Genomic DNA, 26,224 nt, shown 5'->3' with positions numbered 1-26,224 from the left:
CAGCACGTGGCATGCAAGCCCAGCCCACCAGCGAGCCCAGACGACGGGTGGGGAGTGGCTCCCACCTTGCCTGGCACCTGCTACCTGCAGAGCCCACCATGAGCACACTCACCCAGTGCTGCCTTCCGATGGAGACGAGCAGCTACTTGCCGTGGTGTTCGAAAGGAATGCTATTCTGAGGTGGGGAAAAGACAGCTGTTGGTAAGTGTCATGCTGGCCAGACCAGTACATGAGATCCTGGTCCCCTGGCTGCCTGTGTTGAGCCTGAGTCTTGATGTGCCCCTTGCTTTCACCAGGTCAAGACATCAAGAGACACTTTCCGGACTCCAGCTAATGGCAAGTCTCTTCTCATAGGGCACAAACTCATCAGTCTCTCACGACCCTTGATAAAAGTGGCCACTGCTGTTCCAGCAGAACCCTTCTACTTTCATGCTCTGGAGAAACATGCTCTAGCGGACGGCGGGACAGAGGAAGCTCTACAAACCGGTTCTATAGCTCTATTCAGTAGGTGGAAGGGATAGCACCTCCCAGGATACACCCACGAGACAAACTCTCTACTAATGAGAGCACCAGAATGATCTTATTTTAATGCAGGCATGGATTAAGTGAGGTATCAAAAGCAGTAACATGTTTTGAACTGTGCTGGCCGGAAACCTTTCTTTTCAACAAAGGAAAAACAAATAGAGATCCAAAGATCAGATGCCCTGCAAAGCCTATGTTATTTTGGCTAATGAGAGCGAATGCACAGATACTAAGAAATGTGGTCTCCCCAGAAGACACGCCTAATTCAAGTGCTCTCAGGGAAGGGAAGATGCTGAGGAAGAAGCCTGAGTGAAGCTGAGGTCCTGCAGAAAACAGGCCGCCTCAGCGACCTGCACCAGGCCTTATCATCAGAAGAGGTAAACAAGGGCAGCGGATGCCTCTAAGATGGGCTTTAACTGGGTGGAAGGACTTGTGGGTATCACATTATACCTCACAGGATGCACCAGTTCTGAGAAAACCAGCAGCTGTAGACAAAGGAAGCTCAGCTAAAGCCTATGTGCTCTTGCTCAAGGGCTGGTGCCTATGCACGGTGTTCTCCAGCTCACTATGCTACCTGAACCCCAACTCTCTAGGGAGAAGTTACTATTGGCCTGCCAAGCTTGGAGGATCCTACTAGTCTTTAATTTGCAAACCTCCAGAGCAGATGCTTGGCTGAGGGCCTAGCAAGAACGGAGAGGGAAGGACATCATACAAAGGGCAAGCGCACTGATGCTGGTGGTACTTATTATGCAATGAAGGGAGGCTCTTAAGGAGCACAACACCTCCAAAGGTGCAGCTGTGGAGACAGACGACCAGAACACAGGCAGTCTCTAGGAAACCTCCTAGGTAGCCCAAGGAAAAACTAAAGAACTCTAGGAAGGGAGCCTCCGAACCATGTTTAAGCCTGTAATAGTTTTCCATGCAGAAACATGAGAGACCAAGCAACCAGAGACTGACTCTAAGGCCCAAATCACCATGTGGAGAAAAATGCTATTCTCTGTCACCTTAAGGCCAATGCAGCCACAGCTTTGGCAAGAAAAAGCTGTGCTGTACCCCATGTCTTCCTGGTAGCCACAGAATTTCCTGACTCTTTCATTTCCCTCCTGGATCCCAAACGACCAGATGCTGTGTTTTTATATTGAACTAAATCAAACACAAAACAAAAAAAGACCGCTTTGCCTTCCCTGCCCAGCTCCTGGCATGAAAATGTCCAAACCCAGCCAGGGTCCACCACATCACGGGTTGTAAAGGAAATAGGCACGGGCCACTTCCTAACGTCAACACAATGTTTTATGTAGAAATGCATCCCCTCCTCCCCCTCCTAAAAACCCAAAACCATCAAGTCTTCCATGAGGGAGCTGAGCTCAGAGTGTACACACCGAGGGACTCAATCTACTCACGATGTCAAACCTCAAAGCCCACAACTTAAGTTAACACTTGTCAAACTCCCCACATCTGTTGTTTCTTCAGGAGAAAGTTATCACACAAACAAAACCAGTCATCTCACACAGGAACATGTCTCAACAGTCTTGATTTCCATCAGACTAGGAAGCCCCAGGGGTCTTGTACTGACTCAACACACATTTAGTCCTTACCCATTCAAACACCATACTAGGCCCTGCTGTAAGCCAGAGAGGGGTTAAAAATGAGCTCTTGGGGAAGAGTGGCACTGGCTGGTAAGAGCCTCCTCGAACACAACCTTGGCCCTACCCCCTGTAAGAGGGAACTCTAAAGCTTACTTCAGAAAAAGAAGCCTAATGTAGACCGAAGTTATTGTTGAATAAAGCAGTTTTGAATGCAAAAACAGAAGCAAGAGCACATAGAGGAGAACCTGGATGCGGATGAGGAAGTAGCTATGAGGAAGGGCCTGGACACTAGTCCAAACTACACTGCCTTCCCTGAGCACCTCCCTTATTAGGGACAGACAGGTCGACAGAAGATGACACCTTAAAGTCTGGCACCTCCAAGGATTCCCCCCAGGGACCCTTCTTTATGCAGCCACCGCCTTTCCTGGTTTCTTGCTAAGGAAATCCTTGCTAGCAAACACAAGTGGAGTTGTAAAACAGCTGGGTGTGCCTACAACAGACCTCTCCCCAACAAGAGGTATGAGCAAGCAGGCATATGGCGCCTCCCCAGGTGGGGAAGGCAGCGGGGTAGGAATAGGGATGTCCCTTCGAAATCCAGCAGCAGAAGTGAAAAAGCTTTACACATAGTTCACAGCCCATTATAGTCCTAACCAGGAAATAAACCCTTTAGAAATCCAGCCAGTCACAGGCTCCAACCAAGAAGCCTAGCTGGTTGAACACCCCCCAAAATGAGGAAGACAGGAGAAGGAAGGAAGCACACTCTTCACAAGTGCCACCCACTCCTGACTGTGAACTGTAAAGTCGGTCTTTAAGGCAAGGTAAGGGAGAGAGCCAGTGCCTGTACACAGTGACAAGGACACGCACCCCCACCCTGGGGTCTGGCGCAACCAGGCCACAGTGAGCTCTACATGCATACCTGTGAGGTGGACATGCGAGAGGTATCTTGTCGGCCCGTGAGATCAGACGAGGAAACGTTGACTGGTGCCCCACGGTGCAGCCGCATGCTCACTTTCCGTTCTCGTTCCATGCCAGAGACAGGCCTAGGAGAGGTGTTGGCTGGAAGAGAGGAAGAGAAGCCACAATTACTGAGTACCCTTGGCTCCTTAACATCTCACTAGTTGAAGCTGGAGAGATGGCTCAGTGGTCAAGAGCACTTGTTCTTACAGAGGACCCAGCTGGTTTCCAGCACCCACGCGGCAGCTCACAATCATCCAGGAGATCTGACACCTTCTTCTCCCTTCATAGGCACTAGGTACACATGCAGTGCATATACACACACTCAGGCAAAACATTCACACACATACAATCTAATAAGTAAAGGCTCCAGTTAAGGCTCTAGGTTGACGTTTTCAAAGCAGAACCTGAACTTATCAACTAACTGGCTCAGGGCTACACATACAACCAACTCAAACGCTCAGCAACCCCAAGATTCCTGCTGGTAGTGGGAATGAATTCAAAGACCTTAGCAATACATGTCAGATTTGAGTAGCTAAGGATCTGAGACAATCTGTCTTATGAAAGCAAAATAAAAATTTCTTGAGACAGGGTTTTTCTGTGTTAACAGTCCTGGCTGTACTGGAACTCACTTTGTAGACCACACTGGCCTCAAACTCAGAGATCTGACTGCCTCTGCCTCCCAAGGTCTGGGATTAAAGGTGTGTACCGCTATACCCAGCACAGCAAAGTTTTTAAAAACTCATATGTGTGTGTGTGTTTTGCCTATCCATGTCTGTGTACCATGTGCTTGCAGTGCCCAAGGAGATGGGAAGATGATGCTCGCTCCCCTGGAACTAGAGTTGCAGACAGGGTACCAAATCTTGTGAGAGGGAGATTTCTTTCTTTTCTTTGAGAGAAGATCTCGCTATATAGACTAAACTGGCTTTAAATTCACAGACAGTCACCTTGCCTCTGCTTCCTAAGTTCTGGGGTTAAAGGTGTGTGTCACCATCACTGTGCCATTTCTAAGGTGACATCATAGGTTGTGACCCAGTCTTATCTACACTTCAGAATGAGGACTGACTGAAATGGAGACACAACCCTCAACTGACTGGCCCCAAATCCTTGTGAGGCCAGCCAAGTCATCAAACATAAAGCAGAGGCCCCATCCTGGTAGAGCATGGCTAAGAGGTGTGCTCACCCGTGTGTGAGGTAGGGGTAAGGGGCGTTGGGGGAGCCACTTCCTGGGTTCCCCGCAGACGGCCGGAAGCTGTAGAAGGGAGGCCACGGGTGGCTGGATTCCGGGAGTGTCTTAATCGCTCCTCTCGGTCCCGGCGTTCCCGCTCAGCATCGTCTGCAGCTCGGCTGGCACCCTGCGGTGGAAAGATCAGGATAAATGGGAGGAAGTGGCCTCGGTTTAAAAAATAAATAAAAAAGCAAAATCCCCCAAGGCTTTTGACTGGTTCTGCCCCTTGAAACCACCCACACCAATAGCAAATCAGAAAGAACATTTCTCCAAAGATGATGCCTGCAGAATATCCAAAGGTCAGTCTCTTTTCACACCCCACCATATTGGAAGTCACAAGTACAACCTGTCATCTTAATCCCTACCTATCAATGTTGGTATGCTGGCATATTAGGGAAGGAAAAAGAGACTGCCTGAGACAGGAAGGAGAGCAAAGTAGAGGCCTAAGCAAGCACTGAGTCAGAAGGGAGGGCCTAAGCAGAGTCCAGACACCGTGACAATGCTGTGCCATACCAGCGCCAGTCCTTCTATGCACAGGTCAACAGTGAGAACGGGAGTCAGGTTTCTGCTGGATCAGAAATCAGAGTCCAAGTCATTTTAATCACTGTCAGCAGGAGTCTGCAAGCTTAGGCAACTTCATGAAACTACCGGTGTCATGAACCCCCGCCCCAGCAGGACCAGGCCTCTCCTGAGCCAGCTCACCTCATAGGACAAGTCTCCTTCTGGCCCTGGCTGGTCTACACAGATATAAACAGTGCTAGGTCCAGGCAGGTAGTTCTAGTTCACAGCACTCCCCATGAGTTGGGACAGGGCAATGGGCAAAGTTCTTGGTATACACCCTAAAGAAGCAGTTCTTGCTACTTCTTTCACTAGATACATTACCTATAAAGGTTCCAATTTCTAGTTCAAATTACAAAAAAATTCTTGATTGTTTGAGACAGGGTCTTGCTTTGTAGTCCAAGATTGGCCTCAAGCTAATAACCAGCCTCCTAAGTTCTGGAATTAATTACTCTCAATGAAAATAGACATAAAAGTTTCACAAAGGTTTGAATTGTGGCAGCAAATGTCTGAATCAAATTCAGACTGAATACCAGGTACTGTACCCCAGAGGCTCTTCTGAGGCCTGTGAGATGCACACTGGATTGGAGACAGAGGAGGAGGGCTGGATGACAGGGAGAGGCAGGGTTTAAGGAGACCACCAGGCTTCCTAGCAGTCCAGACTATCATGCCATGCCACTATAGGCAGCTGAAACCACAAAGCTCATAGAACTGGTGATGGAAACCATAATAAAATAATGTTCTACAGTGATGGGGCAGCAGCACACACAGCACTCGGAAAGCCAAACAAAGCAAGAGGACAGCTTAACTGTAGTTCAAGACTGGCCTAGGCATCAACAAACTTTAAAAATAAAATCCTCAGTGTTGGAGCAATGGTTCAGTGATTAAGAGCAGTTGCTGCTCTTGAGGAGGACCTGGGTTTGGCACCAAGTACCCACATAGAAGCTTACATTAGCTTCTAACTCATTTCAGGGGATGTGTCCACCTCTTCTGAGCACCAGGAACACACGATGTATGTACATATATCCAGGTGCACATGTACACACACACACACACACACCTACCTTAAAAAACATATCCTCTCAGAAGTAGCTTTACTCCCTAAAAATTAAGGAAAAAAGAAAGGAAGGGAGGGGAGGGAAATAAGAAGGAAGGACAGCAGACAGGCCTTACAACTAAGGAAGACTTACCAATCCATAAGCAGCTGACCCTGTGCAGACTTAGACCACAGCTTACTGGGTTTATTATACATATTCATAAACGCCAGGTTTTTATTTAGTGTCTGCATGTAAGTAAATGAACCGTGTGCATGCAGTACCGACAGCAGTCAGAAGAGGGCATAAAGGGGAACTGGAGTTCTAGATGGTCCTAAAAACTGTAGAAAAAGCAGCAAGTGCTCTCTAAACCACTGTACAATCTCTCCAGCACCAAATGCTAAAGAGGTTTTTGCTTCACTCAGCATCCCCCCCACTCAGTACTCTGAACCCACAAGCAAAGTGGTCTCTAAGCCCCAAGTTCTATGCCTTACCACTGTGCCTTGCAGACAGCATAGCTTTACATAAAGAAACCCAACCCAGCCTCCTAAGGCCCAATGCTCTAGTGATGCCACTTACAAATTTGAGCATGTTCCAGTCGAACACATAGTCGTAGGAGAAGCCCTGGCGATGGAACAGATTTCTGAAGAGCTGTCTCAGGTAGGAGTAGTCAGGTTTGTCATCAAAACGTAAGGAACGGCAGAAATTCAGGTATGTGGCAAATTCAGCTAAAAAACAAGAAACTCAAAGCTAGCAAGGAACTACCAACGGTGGCCCAGACTGATATTCATTCACCCAGTTCACCTTCTATAGTGCCATATACCAAAGATATCAAAGATGAAATTTGAAAACTAGTCACATTATTTAAGAAATCAGGCCTTGGGAGACTGCTTGAAAAAAAACCAACATCTAGAAACCGGAGGTATATAGTTCAGTGGTAGAAAGCTCACACAGCTAGCATGTGTGAGGCCTTGGGTTCTGTATCTAGCACCCTCTACACATCCCAAAGGTCAACACTAGAAAGCAAAATTTGTTATTGAGGGCATTTTCATTTCAGGAGCAATGTCACCAAACAGGAAACCTCCCTGGGAAATGGCTCTGAAAGGTGGAACAGGGGTAAAGGTGGTCGATTTAAGGAGCAGTTAGGTCTCCCACTACTGTCCTCCTTTCCTTCCCGTGGAGGTCACCTCTCAAAGCTCATTTTAGTCTCTCCTGGGCCTCAAAGAACACCTTTTAGACTAAAGAGCTCAGGTCCAGCTGCCAGCTTCCCATATGAGAAAGCGCCCCCTTTCACACACCTCCTCTGACAGCACAGCCAGAGCACCCGACACAGAGTCTGTTAACACTGGGGGGGGGGGGTGGGGGGGGGGGCGCGCAGTAAGGACGGGAGGGGACTCACAAGGATAGCCCTTGCACAGCACTTCAATGGGCGTGGACATCTTCTTCTCACTGATCCTCTCATACTTCTGCCTCTTGGTGGCGGCCTTCAGCCCCTGCCAGGGGAGAGAGCCCAGGTTGAAGTACATCAGCACGTACCCCAGAGACTCCAAGTCATCCCTTCGAGATTGTTCTGGAAAGAAAAGGGAACTACGTCAAGGATGGCACGTCTATCTGTGTGTGTGCATAAAAGCAACACCTGGTAAACAAGAAAATGGAAATAAAACTTCAAGAATAACGTAAAAATATACTTGCAGAATTATGTCACCAGAAGCTGTCCCTTACATGATATTAAAGAAACCTCCTAACACTTCAGGTGTGGAGAACTGCTGGAGAAGCCAGCTTTTGCCTACCCCACTGCACCTGGCAACATCAAGACTCCCAGTGGTTGTGCAAATCTGCTTGTCTGCTATAGAGGTTGGTTGACAGACTCCAGACTTCTCTAATCACCAAACTGGCTCATAACCCCAGGCTGCTAAATAAGTTGGATTTTCCCTAAACTAAGGACGGGCATGTCAAAAGTACACTAAGTCAAGGGTTCCACCCGTGTCAGGGCTCACCAATGCCAAGATGTGTGTTGATGGAGGCATAGCGTGCCGTCCCCGTGAGGTTCTTGTTCTCTCGATAGGGGATATGCTGGTGGGTGCGGGCATCCCGGTACTTCTTGGCCAGACCAAAGTCAATGATGTAGACTAGGTTGCCTTTCTTTCCCAGCCCCATGAGGAAGTTATCTGGCTTCACATCTCGATGAATAAAATTCTTCGAATGAATGTACTCAATACGACTTATCTAGAAACGGAGAAAAAGGTGAGATGAGCCCCACAGTGGTTCATATGCTAGAAAAGTACACAGTCTCTGCTTTCTAGAGATCACAATGATTTCAGATAGGGTGGTCATCTCTCAAGGTATCTTCAGCTCTCTACCCCCACTGCCGCACACCGGCCCAGACATCTCTTTTCCTTGGTTCCCATGAAGTAGAAAAGAGAGCAGGTTGAAGAGACTGCACACCACTAGACAATGGTCTGCATCAGCTGGACTCTGCATGAGCTATAACCAAGTTTTCATGGAAATCATCCAAAAGTTGCTACCAGTCAAATGTGGGCTCCCTGAGAGAACTGGGAAGTCCATTCAACATGGACACACTTGGAAAGCTAAAAACTGGTCTCTAATCTTGAGGCCATGGTTAAATAAATTCCCCTTTCTATGCACAAATGGGTGTAATAATGGAGAACTGGTAACCAAATAACTTTTTTTTTTTGAGACAGGGCCTGGAACTCACCAAGATCTGCCTGTCTCTGACTCTTGAGTACTGGGATTAAATCATGTACCACCATGCCCATCATAACTACTAATTTATTCTATCAAGCCAGCAAGCATATGCCAAGTACCTATACTGCCTGTACAGTTCAGGAAAAAGGGTGCTTACCATTTGGTCAGCAAGCAACAGGACAGTTTTCAGACTAAACTTCCTTGAGCAGAAGTTGAAGAGGTCTTCCAGGCTCGGCCCCAGGAGCTCCATCACCATGACATTGTAGTCCCCCTCAGCCCCGCACCATCTGATGGTGGGGATGCCCACTGGAAGAGAAACCAGACACAGCCCTCAGCCCGGGTACTGCATCAGATCATCAGATTACCTCTTTTAACACAACACAGGCGTTCAGATGATCCTGGCAATGTCTCCTTTACATATGCTCACTTGTGCTTAAGTCACATACAGTAGTAACATATGTCACGGAGCAAACTATGCTAAGAGTCAAGCAAGCAGTAGAAGCAAATGAGACGATCTCATAACATCAGTCAACATCCATGGAAAGGAAAATCACGGGAGTAGACAGGTCCAGAGAGCCAGCTGGAAGTCAGCTGCACCAGTGAGACTAGAACCCAACGATGAGAATCAGACTACTGCCGGTTGTAGAAGAGAGAAAAAGAGAGTTTCCTTTTTTTTTCTAATATTGATAAAAGCAAACACAATGAAAACTTCATAGAGATTCACACATGCTGTGGGAGCTCCTTCCGCTCCTTCAGCCAATCGCCGCTGAATTACCAGCCCATTGGGGCGTGGTCTCTCTCTCTTTAAAAAAAGCAGCGGTTGTCCTCCTCTCCCTCTCTGGCTTCAGGCTCCACTTCCGGCTCCTAGACTCCTTTCCTGTTCACGCGGAGGGGCTGTTGTCTGGGACGGTAATCTGTAAGTTTTTTCCCCTTTGAATAAATAACCATTCTATTAATCATAATTCCAAACTGGTGTGGGATTGTCTGTGACTTACACCTTCACACACAGACTTTTAAGACTACGAACAGGACAACCTCAACATAAAGAAACCAGCAGGGTGAGGCAATGTGCTTGTGTGACGGAGCTAGAGGGTCAGTTTGCACCGTGGATTACACAATGAGACCCTGTCTAAAAGAAAACAACAACTACAAAACTAAACAATCTAGAATGCCAAAGGAGGGAAGGAACTTAATGATGCCTTCAAGACTCCAGATCTGAAAACAGAAGTCAACACTAAAGCAGACCTTTGAAAAACGGGTCAAAGACCAGATCTCCCACCTAGAAACACGTATGACTGATACAGATGTTCAGAAAAAGTTGAGGGCTCTTGTTCATGAAGACTGCTTTGCTCAGGTAAAGAGCAAGCACTGCAGAGAGGCAAGCTTTACCAGACGCCTGTACTCCCCTCTGCCTACAAGAGCACATGGTCTAGGGAGCTGCACACACTCACTGATCTCATACATACGACACTGGTCTCTGTCATGAACCCAAGGCCTCTCCTCTCCTCCCTTGCATGTGAAGAAGCATTTATTGGAGCTTCATTGTGAGTTTAGATGTTTGCAGGGAGATCCTACCATCTGAGGAAAAAAGTTTCATTATCTCAAAGTATTTTACATCTTACTTGAGAACCCATACAACAAATAACTAAATATAAAACTAACAGACTTGGGACCTAACTGAGACTATGGGGCCCTCTTCTGGCCTGCAGGTGTACACACAGACAGAATATTATATACATAATAAATAAATAAATATTTAAAAAAAAAAGAAAACAAAAGGTGATAAGGATGTGGCACAGCAGTGGAGTGCCTGCTTAGCATGTGACGGACTCTGAGATCAAAGCTCAGTAATGCAGAAGAAAAAATGATGTCCTTTTGTGTACGTGTTATTTTTATTGGTTAATGAATAAAGTTGCTCTGGCCTATGGCAGGGCAGAATATAGCCAGGTTGGAAGAGATATACAGAGTGTAGGCAGAATTAAGGAGACAGCATGTAGCTGCCAAAGGAGAAAGACACTGCTGGTAGGCCACAGCCTTGTGGTGATATATATACATTAACAGAAATGGGTTAATTTAAGATGTAAGAGTTAGTTAATAAGAAGCCTAAGCTATTGGCTAAGCAGTGTCGTAATAAAGTTTCTGTGTGATTTCTGTATGGATAGCCAGGAAATGAACAAACAGTCTCTGTTAAAAAAAAATGCAATAAATGTAAATGAATTCCATGTTAAGAAAGTTAAAGATGCATGCACACACAGCACACACCCCCTAATACTAAAGGTTGAAAACTATAATGTCTAAGATTGAAAAACCACGAAGTAGAAACTACGGAAGAAGAGCAGAACTAAAGAGGAGCCTTAGTATAGACTGTGCAGCAGGCCCAGCTAAAGTGGTCAGACATCTGAAAACAAATCCAGACCCAGTTCAAAGAAGTCAGGTGTAAGAATCACGAAGACAGCTACATTAGTGCACAACAAACTGCCCACACAAATGATGTTCCATCCCCAGTAGTCCTGTATAAAAGCTCCTTCCTGAAGAGTGAGATCCATATCTACACAAAGATATGACCAAGTGAGATCCATATCTACACAAAGCAATCAGCAGCACTTCTTAGCTGCAATATTCTTTGGAGAGAAACACGGCTATATTCAGGAGCAGTGGACTCAACTGTTGCAGAATATTTGTTTACACTGTGTGAAGATGTGCCACTGCAACTGGTTTGATAAAGAGCTAAATGGCTAAAAGATAGGCAGGAGAGAATAGGCAGGAGAGGGGAACTTGGGATGAATCTGGGGCACTAGAGATGCCAGTAAGACACTTAAGAAGTCAGACATACAGTACAGCTACATGGCAGAACGTAGATTAATAAAAATAGGTTTACTTAAGTTATTAGAACTAGTGGGACAAGTCTAAGCTAAGGTAAACTTTCATAATAAGTAAGTCTCTGTTATTATTTGGGGTTGGCAGCCAAAAAAGTCTGATTACATGTGGCATTCACCATTAGGCTCCAGACGAAGCCATTACTTATATTGTCCTATCACTAAATAAAACTGGGAGTCAGATACTGGGGTAAAAACCTGATGGACCCAAACAGCAATGGAGGAAAGAGCAGATGACCCTGCCTCTCCACACTCCCAGATCAGAAAGAGCCCTGGAAACCTCTCCAACCGCCCCCTCCCTGACCTCTCTATCCACTTCCTTGGTCCGTCAACATTGGCTAATTCCAATCAGCCAATCCCTGACTCCACCCTATGGTTCAGTCTTGAAATACCAGTTCGAACAGATATCTTCCAACAATCAACAAGGTCTTGTCATTGAAGGACAAAGGGTATTTTCTTTTGTTCCACAGGCTCCACGTTCTTGCCCAAGTCCTGGAAATGGCCATTGCCAGTAGTCTGGGCCTCCTCACTGGGAAGACCACTGAGAAAGCTTGAGACCAGCCCTGTCTGTGTCAGAACCACAGCTTTAACCGCCACAGCTCCAGGGCAAGTAGTGACATTCCCAGGCAACTGCCCCTCTTCCTCAAGAGCACTGTCGTTAATCTTGGCCCTTCCTTCTCCTCTCTGAATTCTAGTCATCCTTTCTCTAAGCCTTTGGACAAGACCTAAACAGGTTCAAATCCTATGAAATCCCAGCAATGAGAAGGAAAGCTGACACAAATTCCCATCCCTATCCAAGAAGATATTTGCCATTAATACCTGCTGGGAAAGGCAAAGCTGGTTCTCTCCTACGTAGTGTCACTGGTACATCAGCCACACTGCTCAAGGGCCACGCAGCCTAACCGGTCAACACACAACACTTTTCCCCGTGTGCTTTTTGTCTCTCTCTCTCTTAAAATTAACCTTTTGTTCTTTGAGAGACAGAGAAAAAGAATATGAAATTGTGTTGGTACGGAGGCGAGAAAGATCTGGGAGGAGATCAAGAAAGGCAAACAAAACGAGCAAAATATATGAAAATAAAGTTGGAAAAAGCTGCCAGTGGTGGTACGGAGGAAGCTGGAGAGATGGCTCAGCAGATAAGAGCACTTGGCTGCTTCTGTAGGAGATCCAGGTTTGATTCCCAACAGTCACAGAGTGGTTCACAACCATGTATAAATAACTGCAGCTCCAGGGATCCTCTTCTGACTTCTGCAGGCCATAGGAACAAATGTGATGCATGCATGTATGTGCGTGCACACGCGCGCGCACACAAACACACACACACACACAGAGGCAAATATCCATACATAAGGATTAAGAATAAAAAAGATGAGAATAGTGGTACACACTTTTAATTCCAGCTGTCAGAAGAGAGGCAGGTAGATTTCCGAGTTCAAAGACAACCAGAGCTACATAGACAGACCCTGCCTCAAAAAAGAAAAGGAGATTGTTATGTTTTGAGTGAAATTTCATTTAATATTAAAAATAAAAAAAGTTTCAAAAATTACACTGTGACAATATTTAAGGTGTACGTTACCATAAATGGCATTTGGGGAAGGGGGTGTTTCAAGACAGGGTTTCTCTGTGTAGCCCTGGCTATCCTGGAATTCACTCTGCAGACCAGGCTGACCTCGAAGTTTGAGATCCAACTGCCTCTGCCTCCCAAATGCCATCTCCCTAGCCTAACTGTTGATATTCTGATCTTAAGCTAACAAAACTCTTCAATTTCTTCTATGTTTATCCCAGGAGAGTCTATCATATGCAAACAAGTTCTAGGAATATATAGTAAATAGGCTGCAAGATGCAGATAGTATGAACGCATTACGTAACAGCAAACTGCTATTTAGGAGGGATGTATGCCATGGCTTCTTGATGTGCTTAACAGCTGGGGGGGGGGGTGGCAGGGGGCAGCATCTTCCTTTTCAATGGGGAATAATAGTGCTATTTGTTAATCCATGGCATCAGAGATGGGATAAAAGTCACTGCAAAGGATTCCTGAGCTCACAGATCCCTGGCTAGAAAAGATGAAGAATGTCTTTTGTGGTACACTTTACCCTCAGCAAACTGCCAGAAACTAACTAGTGGTGAAGCCTAGGAAGCAAGTGATTAAAAACTGATTAGGAGAAGGTTCCTGATAAAGTATGATGAAGAGTACTCTGAAGCCAGACATTCATACTAGCAAAACCCAGAAGCCAAGGCCTGGAAAGTGTGCTACTAATCTTTTGTTTGTTTGTTTTGCCAGGAACAAATGATGCTAGTGGTTTAAAGAAAAAACCCGAGTGCTGTCTGTGCCATGCCTTGGGGATGAGCTACCTCAACCTTGTTCACAGTTGAGAGCATGGATGCCTTACCCTTACGGGGGTCTAAGTGCCAAAATAAGTAACTGGGGCCAGACACTAGAAAACACAGGTATTCACAACTGCTTTCCACTGTGATTCAACAAGTATTTCAATGTAAATCTGGGCACTCAGAATTAATTCAAACAGAAGAATTCATTATATTTTCAGTAATTCAGTTAAGAATGATTAAACCTGCCAAATATTTCTAAATGATGTTATTTAGATTTTGAAAACCAAATTTCTCACGGGAGGACAAGAAAGAGAAACAGCAGGGCTGGGGCTGTAGTTCAGTGGTATGGTGCTTATCTAGCACAGACAAAGTCCCAGCTTCATCCTAGCACTCCAAAACAACCCCAACACGCCCCAAATCATGGCAAACAGAATGAAGACGCAAAGGTCAGTGGAGATAGACTAGAGAGACGAGGCAGGCATGTGACTGACTGCACAGGGGAGTGAGGGCTCACAGGCACTGTTACTCCATTACACGCTGCATGCTCTCTAGCCATGTTCAACAGCTCATGACTATGCGCCAGGCATGGTGGTCCACAACATTAGCTCTAACACTCGGGAGGAGAGCTGCAAGATTGTGAATTTGAGATCTTGACAAAAAGCCAAAGACAGAAGATACAAATACTGCCAGACATGCTGGTTTATCTGAGCACTTGGGAGGCAGAGGAAGTTCACCAGCCTGGTCTGCAAAGTGAGTTCCAGTCCAGTTAGGGCAACACAGATAGATTGTCTTGTTTTTTATTGCTGTGAAGAGATATAATGATCACAGCAACTCTTTACATCTGACATCTCGTAGGCATCAGGTAGTCGACCAACTGTCACACTGAGGGAAGCGTGAGCAGAAAGAGTCCTCAAAGCCACAGCGACAGGCTTCCTCTACCAGGCCACACACTTTGAGGGCCATTTTCTTAAAAATAAATAAACAAACAAACAAACAAATAAATGGGAAAAATTACAGTGGTGTGTATTTTCCTACCCAGATTCTATCACAAAGAGCCATTCTCCCATCCCACAAAGCGTCCTGGTAACATGTACCAGAAGCATCTGTAAATGCATTAATGCTTTCTGCTGAGGAGCTACTGAAGGAAGGTGCGGTCTGAATCTACTTTGGGATATATCAGGAATGCAATAAACAGTTAAAAAAGCTACCAGGTCTTATCTGGCAGCACCAGCTGTTGTCGAAAGTCACTACTCAAGACCGAATTCTAGTTAATTTCTAGTATTTCACCTTTAACCTACTGTGCTGACCAGATTTTGGGCTGGTGGAAGTGCTCAGGACACACTGTTGCGGGATATTTGTTTACAGCGTATGAAGATGTGTCACTGTGATTGGCTTAATAAAGAGTAGGTAGAATAGATACGCGGGATTTCTGGTGGAAGAGAGGAAGAGAAAGAGGCGTGCCCAGATTAGGCCAGAAGACTGCTGGGGGACTCTGAAGAAGTCAGCTATACAGTACAGAGCAGAGGTAACTGAGCCATGTGGCAGAACATGGATTAATAGTAACAGGGTAATTTGAATTATAAGAGCTAATGGCCAAGCTTTTATAATTAATAAGAAGTCTCTGTGTAGTTATGTGTGGGCTGGTGTTCCAAGAAAGCCCGAAGAGAGCACGTCCTGGGCTGAGAGCTCGGGTTCCAGTCTGTACCCTATGGGAAGCCTCCTGGCGGTTTCTCACCCGCAGCTCTACTGCTCAGAACCCCAAAGCTGCTTTTCCCTCAGCACAGAGCTCGTAACCAGGCACCAGGTAACACTAACACCTGCAAGTCTTTCAGATGAACTTCACGGTGCTGCCAGCCACTTGACTCTATGCTTTCTTTTTGGCACAGCCAGAGCCAACATAAACAAGATCAGGACAATGAAAGAGGTGCTTGTTCCTTTCAGAAAGTAGCAAAGCAATCCATATTCATCTACATACAGAGAACATGACATGACAAGGTTTCTCCAGAGAGCAAGACCCTGTGGCTTCTGAGCAAAGTATATCTCCCATCCTGCATCTGCCAACCTCCATTTAGTCTCAGATAGCAAACACTGCCAAAACTGTGCAGTCTTTGCCTGGACACATTACGCTTCCTAAAAAAAAGACCTGTAGGGCACCCAGTAGTCAACAAGAGTAAAACCTTACCAAAACCTGAGGAACAGCCTTCAAACACCAAGAGAGGTTAATACCCATTTCTGAATCTTGTCTGGGTCTGTGAGTCTGGAGAAGGGCTGTGGGCAAATGATGACCGAGGGCCCAGCACAGGAAGCAATGCTCTCTACCAGCAGGTACCTGGTATCTAGGGTGCTCCACAGCACAGGGCAGTTTGAGGTACACGATACTCATTTCTCATCACTATCTGGCTGCCTTTCCACTTAGGCACTCTAGGCTAACACAGTCTCAGAACTACAACCCTTAATATATTAATCTCAAATGTTGAAACTCCTAGAAAAAAACCAAACCCACATCACTTTGTTCTACTCTCTACTTGTCCCTGATGCTCCCAAGAAGGCCGTCTACTGAGGATGCCAAAGGGCAGGTGTGCGGGATTGGGTCTCTGCTGACCTGAGACAACAAAATATAAATAAAACCAACAAAATTGGATAGGATGAAACAAATAGAAGAGTCAAAGAAAGAGCACCTGAAACACATACAGATGCAGACACAAATAGAAATCCTATAAAAATGTTTTAACATTAGAAACCATAACACATATGCAAAATATCTGAAAGAAAAAGCAAAAGAAAAAAATTTAGTGTCCAGACAAAGCATTATGAGACAGTTTCCCTTTTCCTGTTGACAAGGGGCCATAAAAGTTCCGTCATGGGGGCTGGCTGGGGGCTGGCTGGGGGCGTGGAAGGGCCTGTCTCTCCTCCCTGCTCTAACTACCATGGCAACATGTAGGCTTCTACTAAAGAGATCATGAGGTATGGCCACAAGCAGGCTCCTATTCTTCAGAAGAACCCCGACCCTGACCCCACAAGTGAGTCAGCTCTATCATCTAGGAAGGAGCCCTCACAACGCTGCTGTGTCTCCAAAGCCTTGAATAAGAACACCTGCTCCATCAGTCAAACTATTTCCAAGTTCCCAGAATTCTAGAAGCGAGACTGGCCTATCACTGGCTTCAGTACTCCAATGTTTTACAGAACCGAGAACAGTGAGTGGCTGAGCTAGGAGAGTCAGAGAAGTCATGTTCAAAACTCCTATCCAAGAGAAAGTGAGCGTCAGAGTTTGATGGAACTACCGTCAAGTTCTACGGAGAGCATATGGCCCAGAAGGGCCAACCAGCAGGAAGCACTGTGGTGTGACAGCAGCACCACTGGGGGCACGAGAAAGAAAATGTTTATTTCGAACCCTTCACAAAACCCAGATTTCAAAGACATTACCATCGAATGGGAAGCTAAGAAAAGTAGTTCTTAAGCAAAATACATATGACCATGCTTCTTCTTCTTGGGTAAGGTACCTGTAAGCCAGGCTATAGGCAGAAATTTGACCCCAATGAACCTTACCTCCTCCCTGCATCATTTTGTAGATCTTGCTCTCAATGTGGAGCTGAGGATGTTTGGTTTTGACACATTCAAGCTTGATGGCAACTTCTTCTCCTGCAGCAATATCCGTACCTGGGCAAAGAGAAAATTACATTCATTACCAGATAATCCAAAGCTTACTACAGAAAGGACAAGGATTTTCTATCCTCTACATCTTTCTGAGGCAGGAACAGTGCTGGGGATGGAATCCAGCACCCTTGAACATGGCTAGGCCAAAACCTGCCACGGATCCACACCCTAGCTCTTAACTGAACTAAGTTTCCAGAGATGGACAAATGACAGACGCTCTTCACTTCCTATTAGAGACTGTACTGCACAGGGAACTCTGTCTGGTATCCTACCTGTTCCCACTGCACCGTAAGTCGGTCACCAGAGTTGGAGGCCCCAGTCTTCTGCCCACTCAGGCAGCTCAAAGCAGAGTAACAGGACGTTTCTGTGCTGCTCTGATAGCCCTCTGGAGTGTGCTCGAGTCTCCCAAGAAAAGCATATGGCTTTTACTCTATTCATCCTGCAGCCTGAGGCCAGACAGGCTTGACATACACCCACACATTCCAACAGTTTCTCACCAGTCCCCTCACGGCTGCAAGAGTCATCTCTAACAAAACTATCCAAGGCCAGCAAAGGGCTCAACTAAACCGAGGGATATGCTCCCAGGTGCCCCCAGCTTTGTTTGTAGACCAGACTGGCCTTGAACTGAGATCTGCCTATCTGTGTCTCTCAACTGCTGGGATTAAAGGCATGTGCCACTCTTAGGGCTAAGAGACTAAAACTGGCCAGTTCTGCTTTGCAGTACAAATAGGGCACGCAGCTTTTGTCCGTTTGTGACAGACACTGTGATGACTAGAGCCCAGTAGCTCGAAGGCAAAGGCAAAGACAGTTTCCTGTGCCCCTCTCGGTTGCTTCACTCCACCACCTTCCTTCAGGCTCCCTGCCCCCAGCTGCCGGGATTTTCCTGCTTCCACATGGAACATCCAGCCTACTGCACCACACAGGCTCTCCGGCCTGACAGGTTGCTTCTGAATAGAATACACTTCCAGGAATGTGGTTATTTGAAAAAGATAACATGGCCTTCCACAGAGCCAGCCAGAATCAACCATACATGACCGGGGTCTGTGCTGGGTAGACAAGTTGTAGACTGAACAGCCTAGCTACTTTTCTTGGTGACTCAATTTCTCTTGTCAACTGAGATGGGAGGGGTCAGTAAGAGTTTCACAGGGAGCTGAGGAAACAAATGGTTAATGAGTCATTCAGAGAGAAGGTGGAACAAGGCCTATAAGCATAGGGACAATGTTAACAACTGTGTCTAGTGCTACTAAAGACCCAGACACAAGTCATTTTTGTCTGTCAGAGACAGCTGCTCCCAGAACATGTGGGCCCAAAGCTAATTTCCAACGCTGCAAATCTCTATGAGTAACTGGATCCTAGTAGTTGCCAGTAACCATTCTAGGCTTAAGAACTTCACTACTTATCCCACAAAAACTCTTTGGAACACTAGTAATAAGCAACATATCTTACTCTTCTTGCCTGCAGCAGGGGCAGCCTATCCATTTACACAAAAAGTGACTTCATCTAGAATGTACCTACAGATGAAAAATGACCTCTGAGTTCTTTTAAGGACCTGGACTTTGAGCTGAACTTGCCAGCCAGGAGGAATGGTGATTCATTCCACCACTTACGTCAGTGACTCCCTGCACCCCAAAGCAGTAGTCTTTGGGGACAGCACACCACCCTGCACAGGGACAAGCCATCCTGGGGCTAAATCGGGACCCTCAGGAAGGTGGAAAGTGCCTCTAGCTTTCCTCTTCTGTGGCTACTATAGTTTGTGTCTTGACAATCACCCCTGGAGTACTCTCGGTCTTGGGAACAAATGACCACTGACAACTGTGAATTACACCCTCTCAAGGAGCCAATGCTATGTACTGTGTCAAGACAAGAGTCTGTAGAACCTATAAAGAAGGTTGCATTGAGTCTGGTAATTAATTAGCAGGAGAGGAGCAGCTGGACAGAGGACACGCAAACATATGAGGACAGCACAAGACCTCCTCCATGGCCTTCCTCACCTGGGTGGAAGGACTAAGCAGCTCCAGCTTCTGTCTATCTTACGGGTGCCAATGCAGACTCCCTGGTTTGAATCCTGTAGCTCTGGCCCACCATCCCAGCAGACTACATCTCCTGAGCCCCACTAGCATGTTCATCTAGTCCAGACTTTACACAGGAAGAAAGGACCTAGGAGCTCTGGTAGTGATTTAATATTACTACAAAGATTGGAATTTATACTACTTGGTTCTCTACTATACAGAAGTCTGACAAATGCCACCAGGAAGGACACTAGTACCTAAAAGATGCCACTGTCATCAGGGGTTCAGACACAAAACAGGTAAAAACATTTATCCAGGGGCCAGCGAGACAGTTCAGTAGCTTTAAGGGTGCTTGCTGACATGATTGACAAAGTGATTTCAGCTCCTACAATCAACATGGTAAAACGAGATAAACTCCACAGGCTGCCTTCCTGACTTCTACATGCCCCACATTCACACACAAATCTAATAAAAAAAATTAAAAGCCAAAAATCAACCCCACTGAAACATTTGTTGCTTGTACTACCTAACAGCGGCAATATCTATATGCAGTTAAACAATGCTGGAAGGCTGAAGATAGGGATCCCCTGCTAGGCAGAGGCTGGACTGTGTTTAGATGTACAGTAACATTAGGTGATGGCTCACAGCCATCAGTAACTCTAGTTCCAGGGGACACGACACAAAAATAATTTAAAAAAGAAAAACAAAGTTATGTCCCTCAGGTTGAACAGTCCATAAAGGTTGAAGAATCACACAAACCTAACAGAACATCACTCTGTCTAGGGACAGGAAAGGAATTCTGAATGACAAGCCCAGATGCTGGTCACTCTGAGATTTCTGGACTGGAGATATGGCACAACAGTTAAGAGCAGGATCTGGGTTCATTTCCCAGTTTCCACACAGCAGCTATCAACTGTCCTGCAACTCTAGGTCTTCTCTTCTGGTCTTCTTAGGAACTGCATACATGTGGGGCAGACATATAAGCAGGCAAAACATATAATATAAAAATACATCTTAAAAACAAACAAAACAAAACATACAGTTGGATGGTAATGGTGGTGGACAGCTTTAATCCCAGCCCTTGGGAGGCAGAAGCAGGCCTTTATGTGAGTTTGAGGCAGCCTAGTCTACAATCCGAGTTCCAGGACAGTCGAGGAAACCCCGTGAAGCCCTCTCTTAAGAAAAAGAGAAAGAGAAAAACAAAATAACCCAAACCCCAATCTTGTTAACAGCGAAGTGGGGAGCCACCTTCCAACAGCAAGGCAAAGGTCACCTCACAGGGCAGTGCCGGCAGAGTGGCATGCGGTATCACTGCCATCCATCAGAACACCACCAGTCCAAGGCAGAGCAAGCCATGGCCCAACGGCACTGCAGGATGGGCACTCTCAAAGTTACAATGATGCTACCACAACTTTTAGGGACTAATCCTAGATCATAGAACCCTCAAATATCTAGGTTCAGTCACCCACTTCCAACACATCTGTTAAAACCAACAGTTAAAGCACAGAAAAGGGAATTTACTCAATGTGATCACATTAGGGAGAACAAAAGGGACCCAGTAACGCCCGCCAGGCTGTCACTCAGGTACTGACTTGAAGGTCAAGGGTGTCCTCGTTTTTGATCATATGACATCTGCAAACATGCTGGGCTGCTATACTAATATGCATGCTAAGCCCAGGTTGGACCCTCCTGGGACTTCAAACATGGGGCTAACGTAGGAATAATTAAGCAGACCTGGTCAAGGCATGGTTCCACCATCACTGTCTCAGTTCCTATCTGTCCTGGAAGGTATATACATAAGCCGTCAGAACTATATGCAATCTTCCTGAACATCAAGTTCTTTTGGGGGTAGCACAAGGACTTCAGCCTTGACTTTCCTCCAACATGGATAATTTTAATTCCTTGATGTCTGGCTCAATAGATAACATACTTACTACCCAAGCATGAGGGCCCGAGTTTGGACCCCCAGCATCTATGTAAATGCTAGGTAGGTATGACATCCCATTTGTTATCCCTATCCTGGAAGCACAGACTGGGTTTCTGGAGCAAGTTTTGTTAACTAGGTTAGCCAAACTGTATAGTTCTGGTTTCAAGTAAGAGAGCTTGCCTCAGTATATAAAGTGAAAAGGGACCAAAGACACTGATGTTATCTTCTGGCTGCCACATGGATGTGTGTTCCTACGTACACATGTAACCACATGGCATACATACACAATTTCTTTTAAAGGCATCTTTTCTGGGAAGTACCACTCTCTCATGGCCCACCCTTGTTCGGGTTGTAAGGTGAAAATAAGATGAAAACACAACCCAGTTTTAACCTCCAAGAGATGCTTACATGCATCATAAACTCTGACGGCCCTGTCCATCGGAAGGTGGGCAGCTGAGGCACAGAGAAACTAGAATGAGGTGTGAGAAGCAAATTTATACAGGGGCAAGAACCCTCCATTGTACAGATCACATCCTCAGATTTTACTCCTTGCTTTCAGAAGAGAAGTAAGGGTGAAAAGCAGGGGCCACGCCAGTAGCTTATGCTCGCCCTACCGCTCCTGCACCTGGCACTTTGTAGGCTGGGCCTGGACTGTCCAACTGAACAGACGCTGGCTCACTATATACATCCACGGGACAACCTGGACCCCAGCCTAGCCCACTCTGAGACACTCTAGGGTTGCCTTAGGGGCTGAGAGCAAAGTCAACACCAGAGCATGGGCTCTGCTTAAAAATGTTATCAAGTAAGGGCTGGAGAGATGAGATGGCTCAGCAGTTAAGAGCACTGGCTTCATGAAACAGTCTGTAACTCCAGTCCTAGGGGACATGACGCCCTCTTCTGGCCTCCAAGGGCACTGCATACACACAGTCATCTATGTAAACAAAACAGTCATCTATGCAAACAAAACAGTCATCTATGTAAAGTTAAAAATGAAATTAAAGTTATCAAATGGCATAGTCCCAGCAAGAGCTAAAGGGCTTTCTACTGGTTTCCAATGCTTCAAAAATACCAGCTCCAGAGCAACACATGCCAGGGAGGAGACAGGGCAGAGAGGCTGCTAAAGCCAGCATGTCCATCCTGGCACATTCCCTATCTGGCTGGCTTACACAGAGGAAGACTGAGACTGAACCTTCTCAAACCTGGGCAATCAAACAGACTCATGATGCTGCTTCTCTCTGAAGAGTTGGTGTTGGAGAAGATGTGAACAATAACCTACAGGGCACTACTGCCACTGCAGACTTCCCCCTTCTACCTGCTGGCACAGCAGGCCACCAGGGAAGGCACAAGAACAGGCTTAATGACTTATGACCATAAACAGTTTTACGTATTTTAAAGCACAAAAGTCTCAGGAAGACAGGAGAGCCCACTGGAGGAATGCCACAGTGTGACAACTACACTTGCAGACCTCACTCCACTCACGCTCTGCTGGTTTCTCAAACCAATGACAGAAAAGTATGGTGTGGATGAGTCAATCCACCCCATGGTCTTCAGACCTGACTTTCCAGCAGTCTATCTTATTCCAAAGCACTCATTTCATGTTTCAGTTCCCTAAGAGTGTAGATTGAAAGACAGTAATGAGGGCTGAGAGTCAAGACCTGGCAGTATTTAATCCCACACAAGAGGCACACTCTGGAGCTAGCATGGCCACACAGCACTTGGGAGGCAGAGGCAGGCAAATCTCTGGCTAGGACTACATGGTGAGACCCTGTCTTAAAGCAAACAACAGCAATAAAAAAACCCACAAACTATGATAGACAGGTAAGCCAGGGACACTAACCCTAGAATCCCAGTGATCTATTTTAGAACACACCAGAGGAGTAATCAAAATAGAATTCCCTGGAAAAGGTTAGATCACGTGATCCAATGCTGTGTGCCCAGTCCTCTGTCTGAGCTAGTCAGATGTATAAGTCCCACCACCCACACACCTGTGGAAGACCCTGGGCAGGATGTGTGTGTATGTGTGCTGGTTCAAGACAGTCTCTCAACCCTTCCCTTTCCCTATGGATGGAAAGAGGTTGCAGGAACTGGGGTGGGGGGTGGGGTGTAGCAGCGCTGACGGGCTGTGATGAGTAAGCCACACCCCCAGACAGAGCCTAAACACTCTCAGAGAAGAGTTTACATCTCTAAATGGCACGTGACACCACATCACAATTTGGTTGTTAGCATCAATCTTCAGAAAGTACAAAACTGCTCGGCAAAATCTCAGGGAACAAAAAGTTTCAAAATACCTATTTTCTGATGCCCACGAAAGTGTGGCTAATGGATTGGCTTCAGTGTAGCTCCTATATCCTGAGGTTAAACTTCTGCCAAAATCTATTGTTCTATAAATAAGCCAAACATCTCCATTTACCCAGCACTCTGACCCCCAAACACTGCCGAGAAGGCATCTGGCGGACTACTTGGTTATAAATATTTAAGTATGCAAACCCCAAGTATCTCTAAAGCATGTTTTACCAATCAGGCCACAATGGTAAGAAGTACAGGTACTTCTTACTGATGTACAGTATTGATGTGGCACATAGCAAGGTTATCATGTATGATAACCAGGCACCATAAATAAGAACTAAGAACTATCTATATCCTATATGGGTCAGTTGTTCATCCCACAGTGCCAGCTGTCAAGGTCCTAGGAGTCAGAGTAGGAAGTTCTTGAACTTGGGTAGCCTGAGAGGCAAGGCCCAAAGCTCTGCTTCTGCCTGACTCCATTACAGGTACAACAGCCAAACGAATGCAGAAGTTGGGCTACTTCAGAGTGCCTCTCACAGGCAACAACCCAGATGCTCATCACCAGAAGGCTGGCAGACCTCAAGTTCAGGGGCTCTGCAATGATCTACAATCGCACTAAGAAACGCAGCCGGGAAAGTTCATTTTAAAATGCCCAACAAGAGGGTTTAAGCAAACCCGTAATTACATGTATGTATGTGCATATTCTTCACTGTCAAGTCTGACGTAAACCCGGATAGTCTAATCCTTGGGGTAAGAGTCTCAAGTCTGCCTTGAGAATTCTGAGAGTCAAGTCATGAGAACTTCCAGGTCACTTCCTCCCCTCTCTTCTGCCAACCTCTTCACACGACTGTGCCCGCATCGGTCAAAATTTCATTCCTGTTGATGTCCAGGAGTCCAGCAGTCAACTTAAGATGCTCACCCTACACTGCAGACCCCCCACCAACCCAAGGCCCAGGAACTGACCTAGCTCAGACCTCCTCAGCCCTGAGCTGGAGTAAGGTGGCAGCCGTGAGAGCACAGACGATCCCTCCGGTAGGTCAGTTCACCAGAGACACCGGCTCGTCACCTCCCCATTATGGGGTCGGGACACTCCCCACCTCCACGCTACCCTTCCGATTGTTCTGACATTTCTCCCCCACACATCCAAAGACCCAGGATGGCTCTGCAGGGGTGGGGGACAGGACCGGAGCTCGGAGGAGTACAGAGAGCATGGCCTTTGTTTACTGCGGTGACCTTAGGTGGGGGGGAGGCTGCTGACGCCGGGCCCCGCAGCTCAGGCCCGGCCTCCTTCGGGGCCCCACCCCCACCCCTCCCCCCCGCCCGGTTCTCCCCTCCCCCGCCCCACGGTCCCGCTGCCCCCTGGCCGAGCTCCAGCACAGCCCCCCGCCCGGACCCACCGTCCTTTTCCCACGCCCTCCGACACCCCACAACCGCTCTCCGAGCCCCGCTGCCCCTGCCTCCGGGTCCCCGACCACTCCCCAGGCTCTCTTCGCGCTCTACCCCCACGGTCCCCCTCACTCGCGGTCCCGACCCTTCCCCGCCCCCCCTCCGCAGCCCCCCGCAGTCCGCCGCGCCCAGCCCCCCGGCCGCGCTCGCAAGGCGGCCGTTGGTGTCGGCCGCGGCCGGTGGTCCGGGCCCTCGAACTGCGGGGATGCAGAGCGGCCGAGCGTCCACTCCGGCCCTTGCGGAGGCCTCGGCCCCGCCGGGAACCCCGCCCGCCCGCACGGCCCGCCCGGCTCCCGGGTGCTCGATGGCGCCGGGCCTCACCGAGATAGATGTCTCCGAAGGAGCCGCTGCCGATCTTGCGGCCCAGCCGGTACCTGTTCCCGACCCTCAGCTCCATGACGGCGGTGCGGCTCGCTGCTGCCCGCCCGCCCGGCCGCTTCCTGGGTCTGCGCTCCGGGAGGCGGCGCCGCTGCTGCCGCTACTGCGGGTCCGATCCGGCTCCGCCCCCCTCACGGCCCCGCTTTCACCATCGCTTTCCGGTTGCCCCGTCGCTCTCAGCGCCTCAATACGGGGCGGATGGGACAGTCCGAGCGCCGCCGCCGCTGCTCCGGCCCCTGCCGGCCCCGCTCACGCTCTCCCCGCCGCGGATGGACTCGGATCTTCCGGGCCTAAATCCCCCTTCAGCTGCCTAAAGGAGCCGCCGCCATCGCGCTGTGACGTCACTTCCCCTAGCAACCCGGAGGGGCGGGGCCACGGCGCTCTGGGGCGGGGCTTGGTTACTTAATGGATTGCGCAGCCGCAACCGGGCTTGTTTCGCTGCCCTTAGTCACCGCTCCCGCAGGACGGCTATGGCTGGTCTCTTTGAGTTTTTCATTTGTCTCCAACGGGAACCTGAGGAAGCTAAGTCGTGCGTGGTAGGGAATGGCCTGTAGGGAAAGGGTAGTCCCAGCTCTCGGGAGGACGAGTCAGAAGGATCTTGAGTTCGAGACCATCCTAGACGACAGAGACCCTGCTTCTAATCACACCACATATATCAAAATAACATGTTGGAGAAGCCAAGCAGCAGTTCCTTCTGAAAAGCCCGGGAGAGGCGCTAAAGTGCTGCCCTTT

General features: G+C 47.5%; 1 protein-coding gene across 2 annotated transcripts in view; it reads right to left on the bottom strand.

The window, feature by feature from the left end:
* The window catches only part of Csnk1d (casein kinase 1 delta), a 28,868-nt gene extending 3,060 nt beyond the window's left edge, over positions 1 to 25,808 (bottom strand). The window contains exons 1-9 of one of the 2 annotated variants that reach the window (XM_087909639.1): positions 25,436 to 25,807; positions 17,339 to 17,449; positions 8,746 to 8,894; positions 7,880 to 8,108; positions 7,282 to 7,452; positions 6,462 to 6,610; positions 4,246 to 4,417; positions 3,025 to 3,164; positions 113 to 175 (exon numbers count right to left, since the gene is read on the bottom strand). In XM_087909639.1, coding sequence (XP_087765765.1) covers positions 143 to 175; positions 3,025 to 3,164; positions 4,246 to 4,417; positions 6,462 to 6,610; positions 7,282 to 7,452; positions 7,880 to 8,108; positions 8,746 to 8,894; positions 17,339 to 17,449; positions 25,436 to 25,511 — 1,230 coding nt within the window. In that variant the 5' untranslated portion in view covers positions 25,512 to 25,807 and the 3' untranslated portion in view covers positions 113 to 142. Of the gene's footprint in view, positions 1 to 112; positions 176 to 3,024; positions 3,165 to 4,245; positions 4,418 to 6,461; positions 6,611 to 7,281; positions 7,453 to 7,879; positions 8,109 to 8,745; positions 8,895 to 17,338; positions 17,450 to 25,435 lie in introns of both variants that reach the window. The other variant, XM_087909638.1, reaches the window with a different exon arrangement.
* Positions 25,809 to 26,224: the final 416 nt, after the last annotated feature.

This window comes from Myodes glareolus, chromosome 9 (genome assembly GCF_982192425.1).
Source record: "Myodes glareolus chromosome 9, mMyoGla1.1, whole genome shotgun sequence".
In the NCBI taxonomy this organism is placed as follows: Eukaryota; Metazoa; Chordata; class Mammalia; order Rodentia; family Cricetidae; genus Myodes; species Myodes glareolus.
The sequence above is the reverse complement of the archived record's forward strand: the minus strand, read 5'-3'. Positions and strand labels throughout refer to the sequence as shown.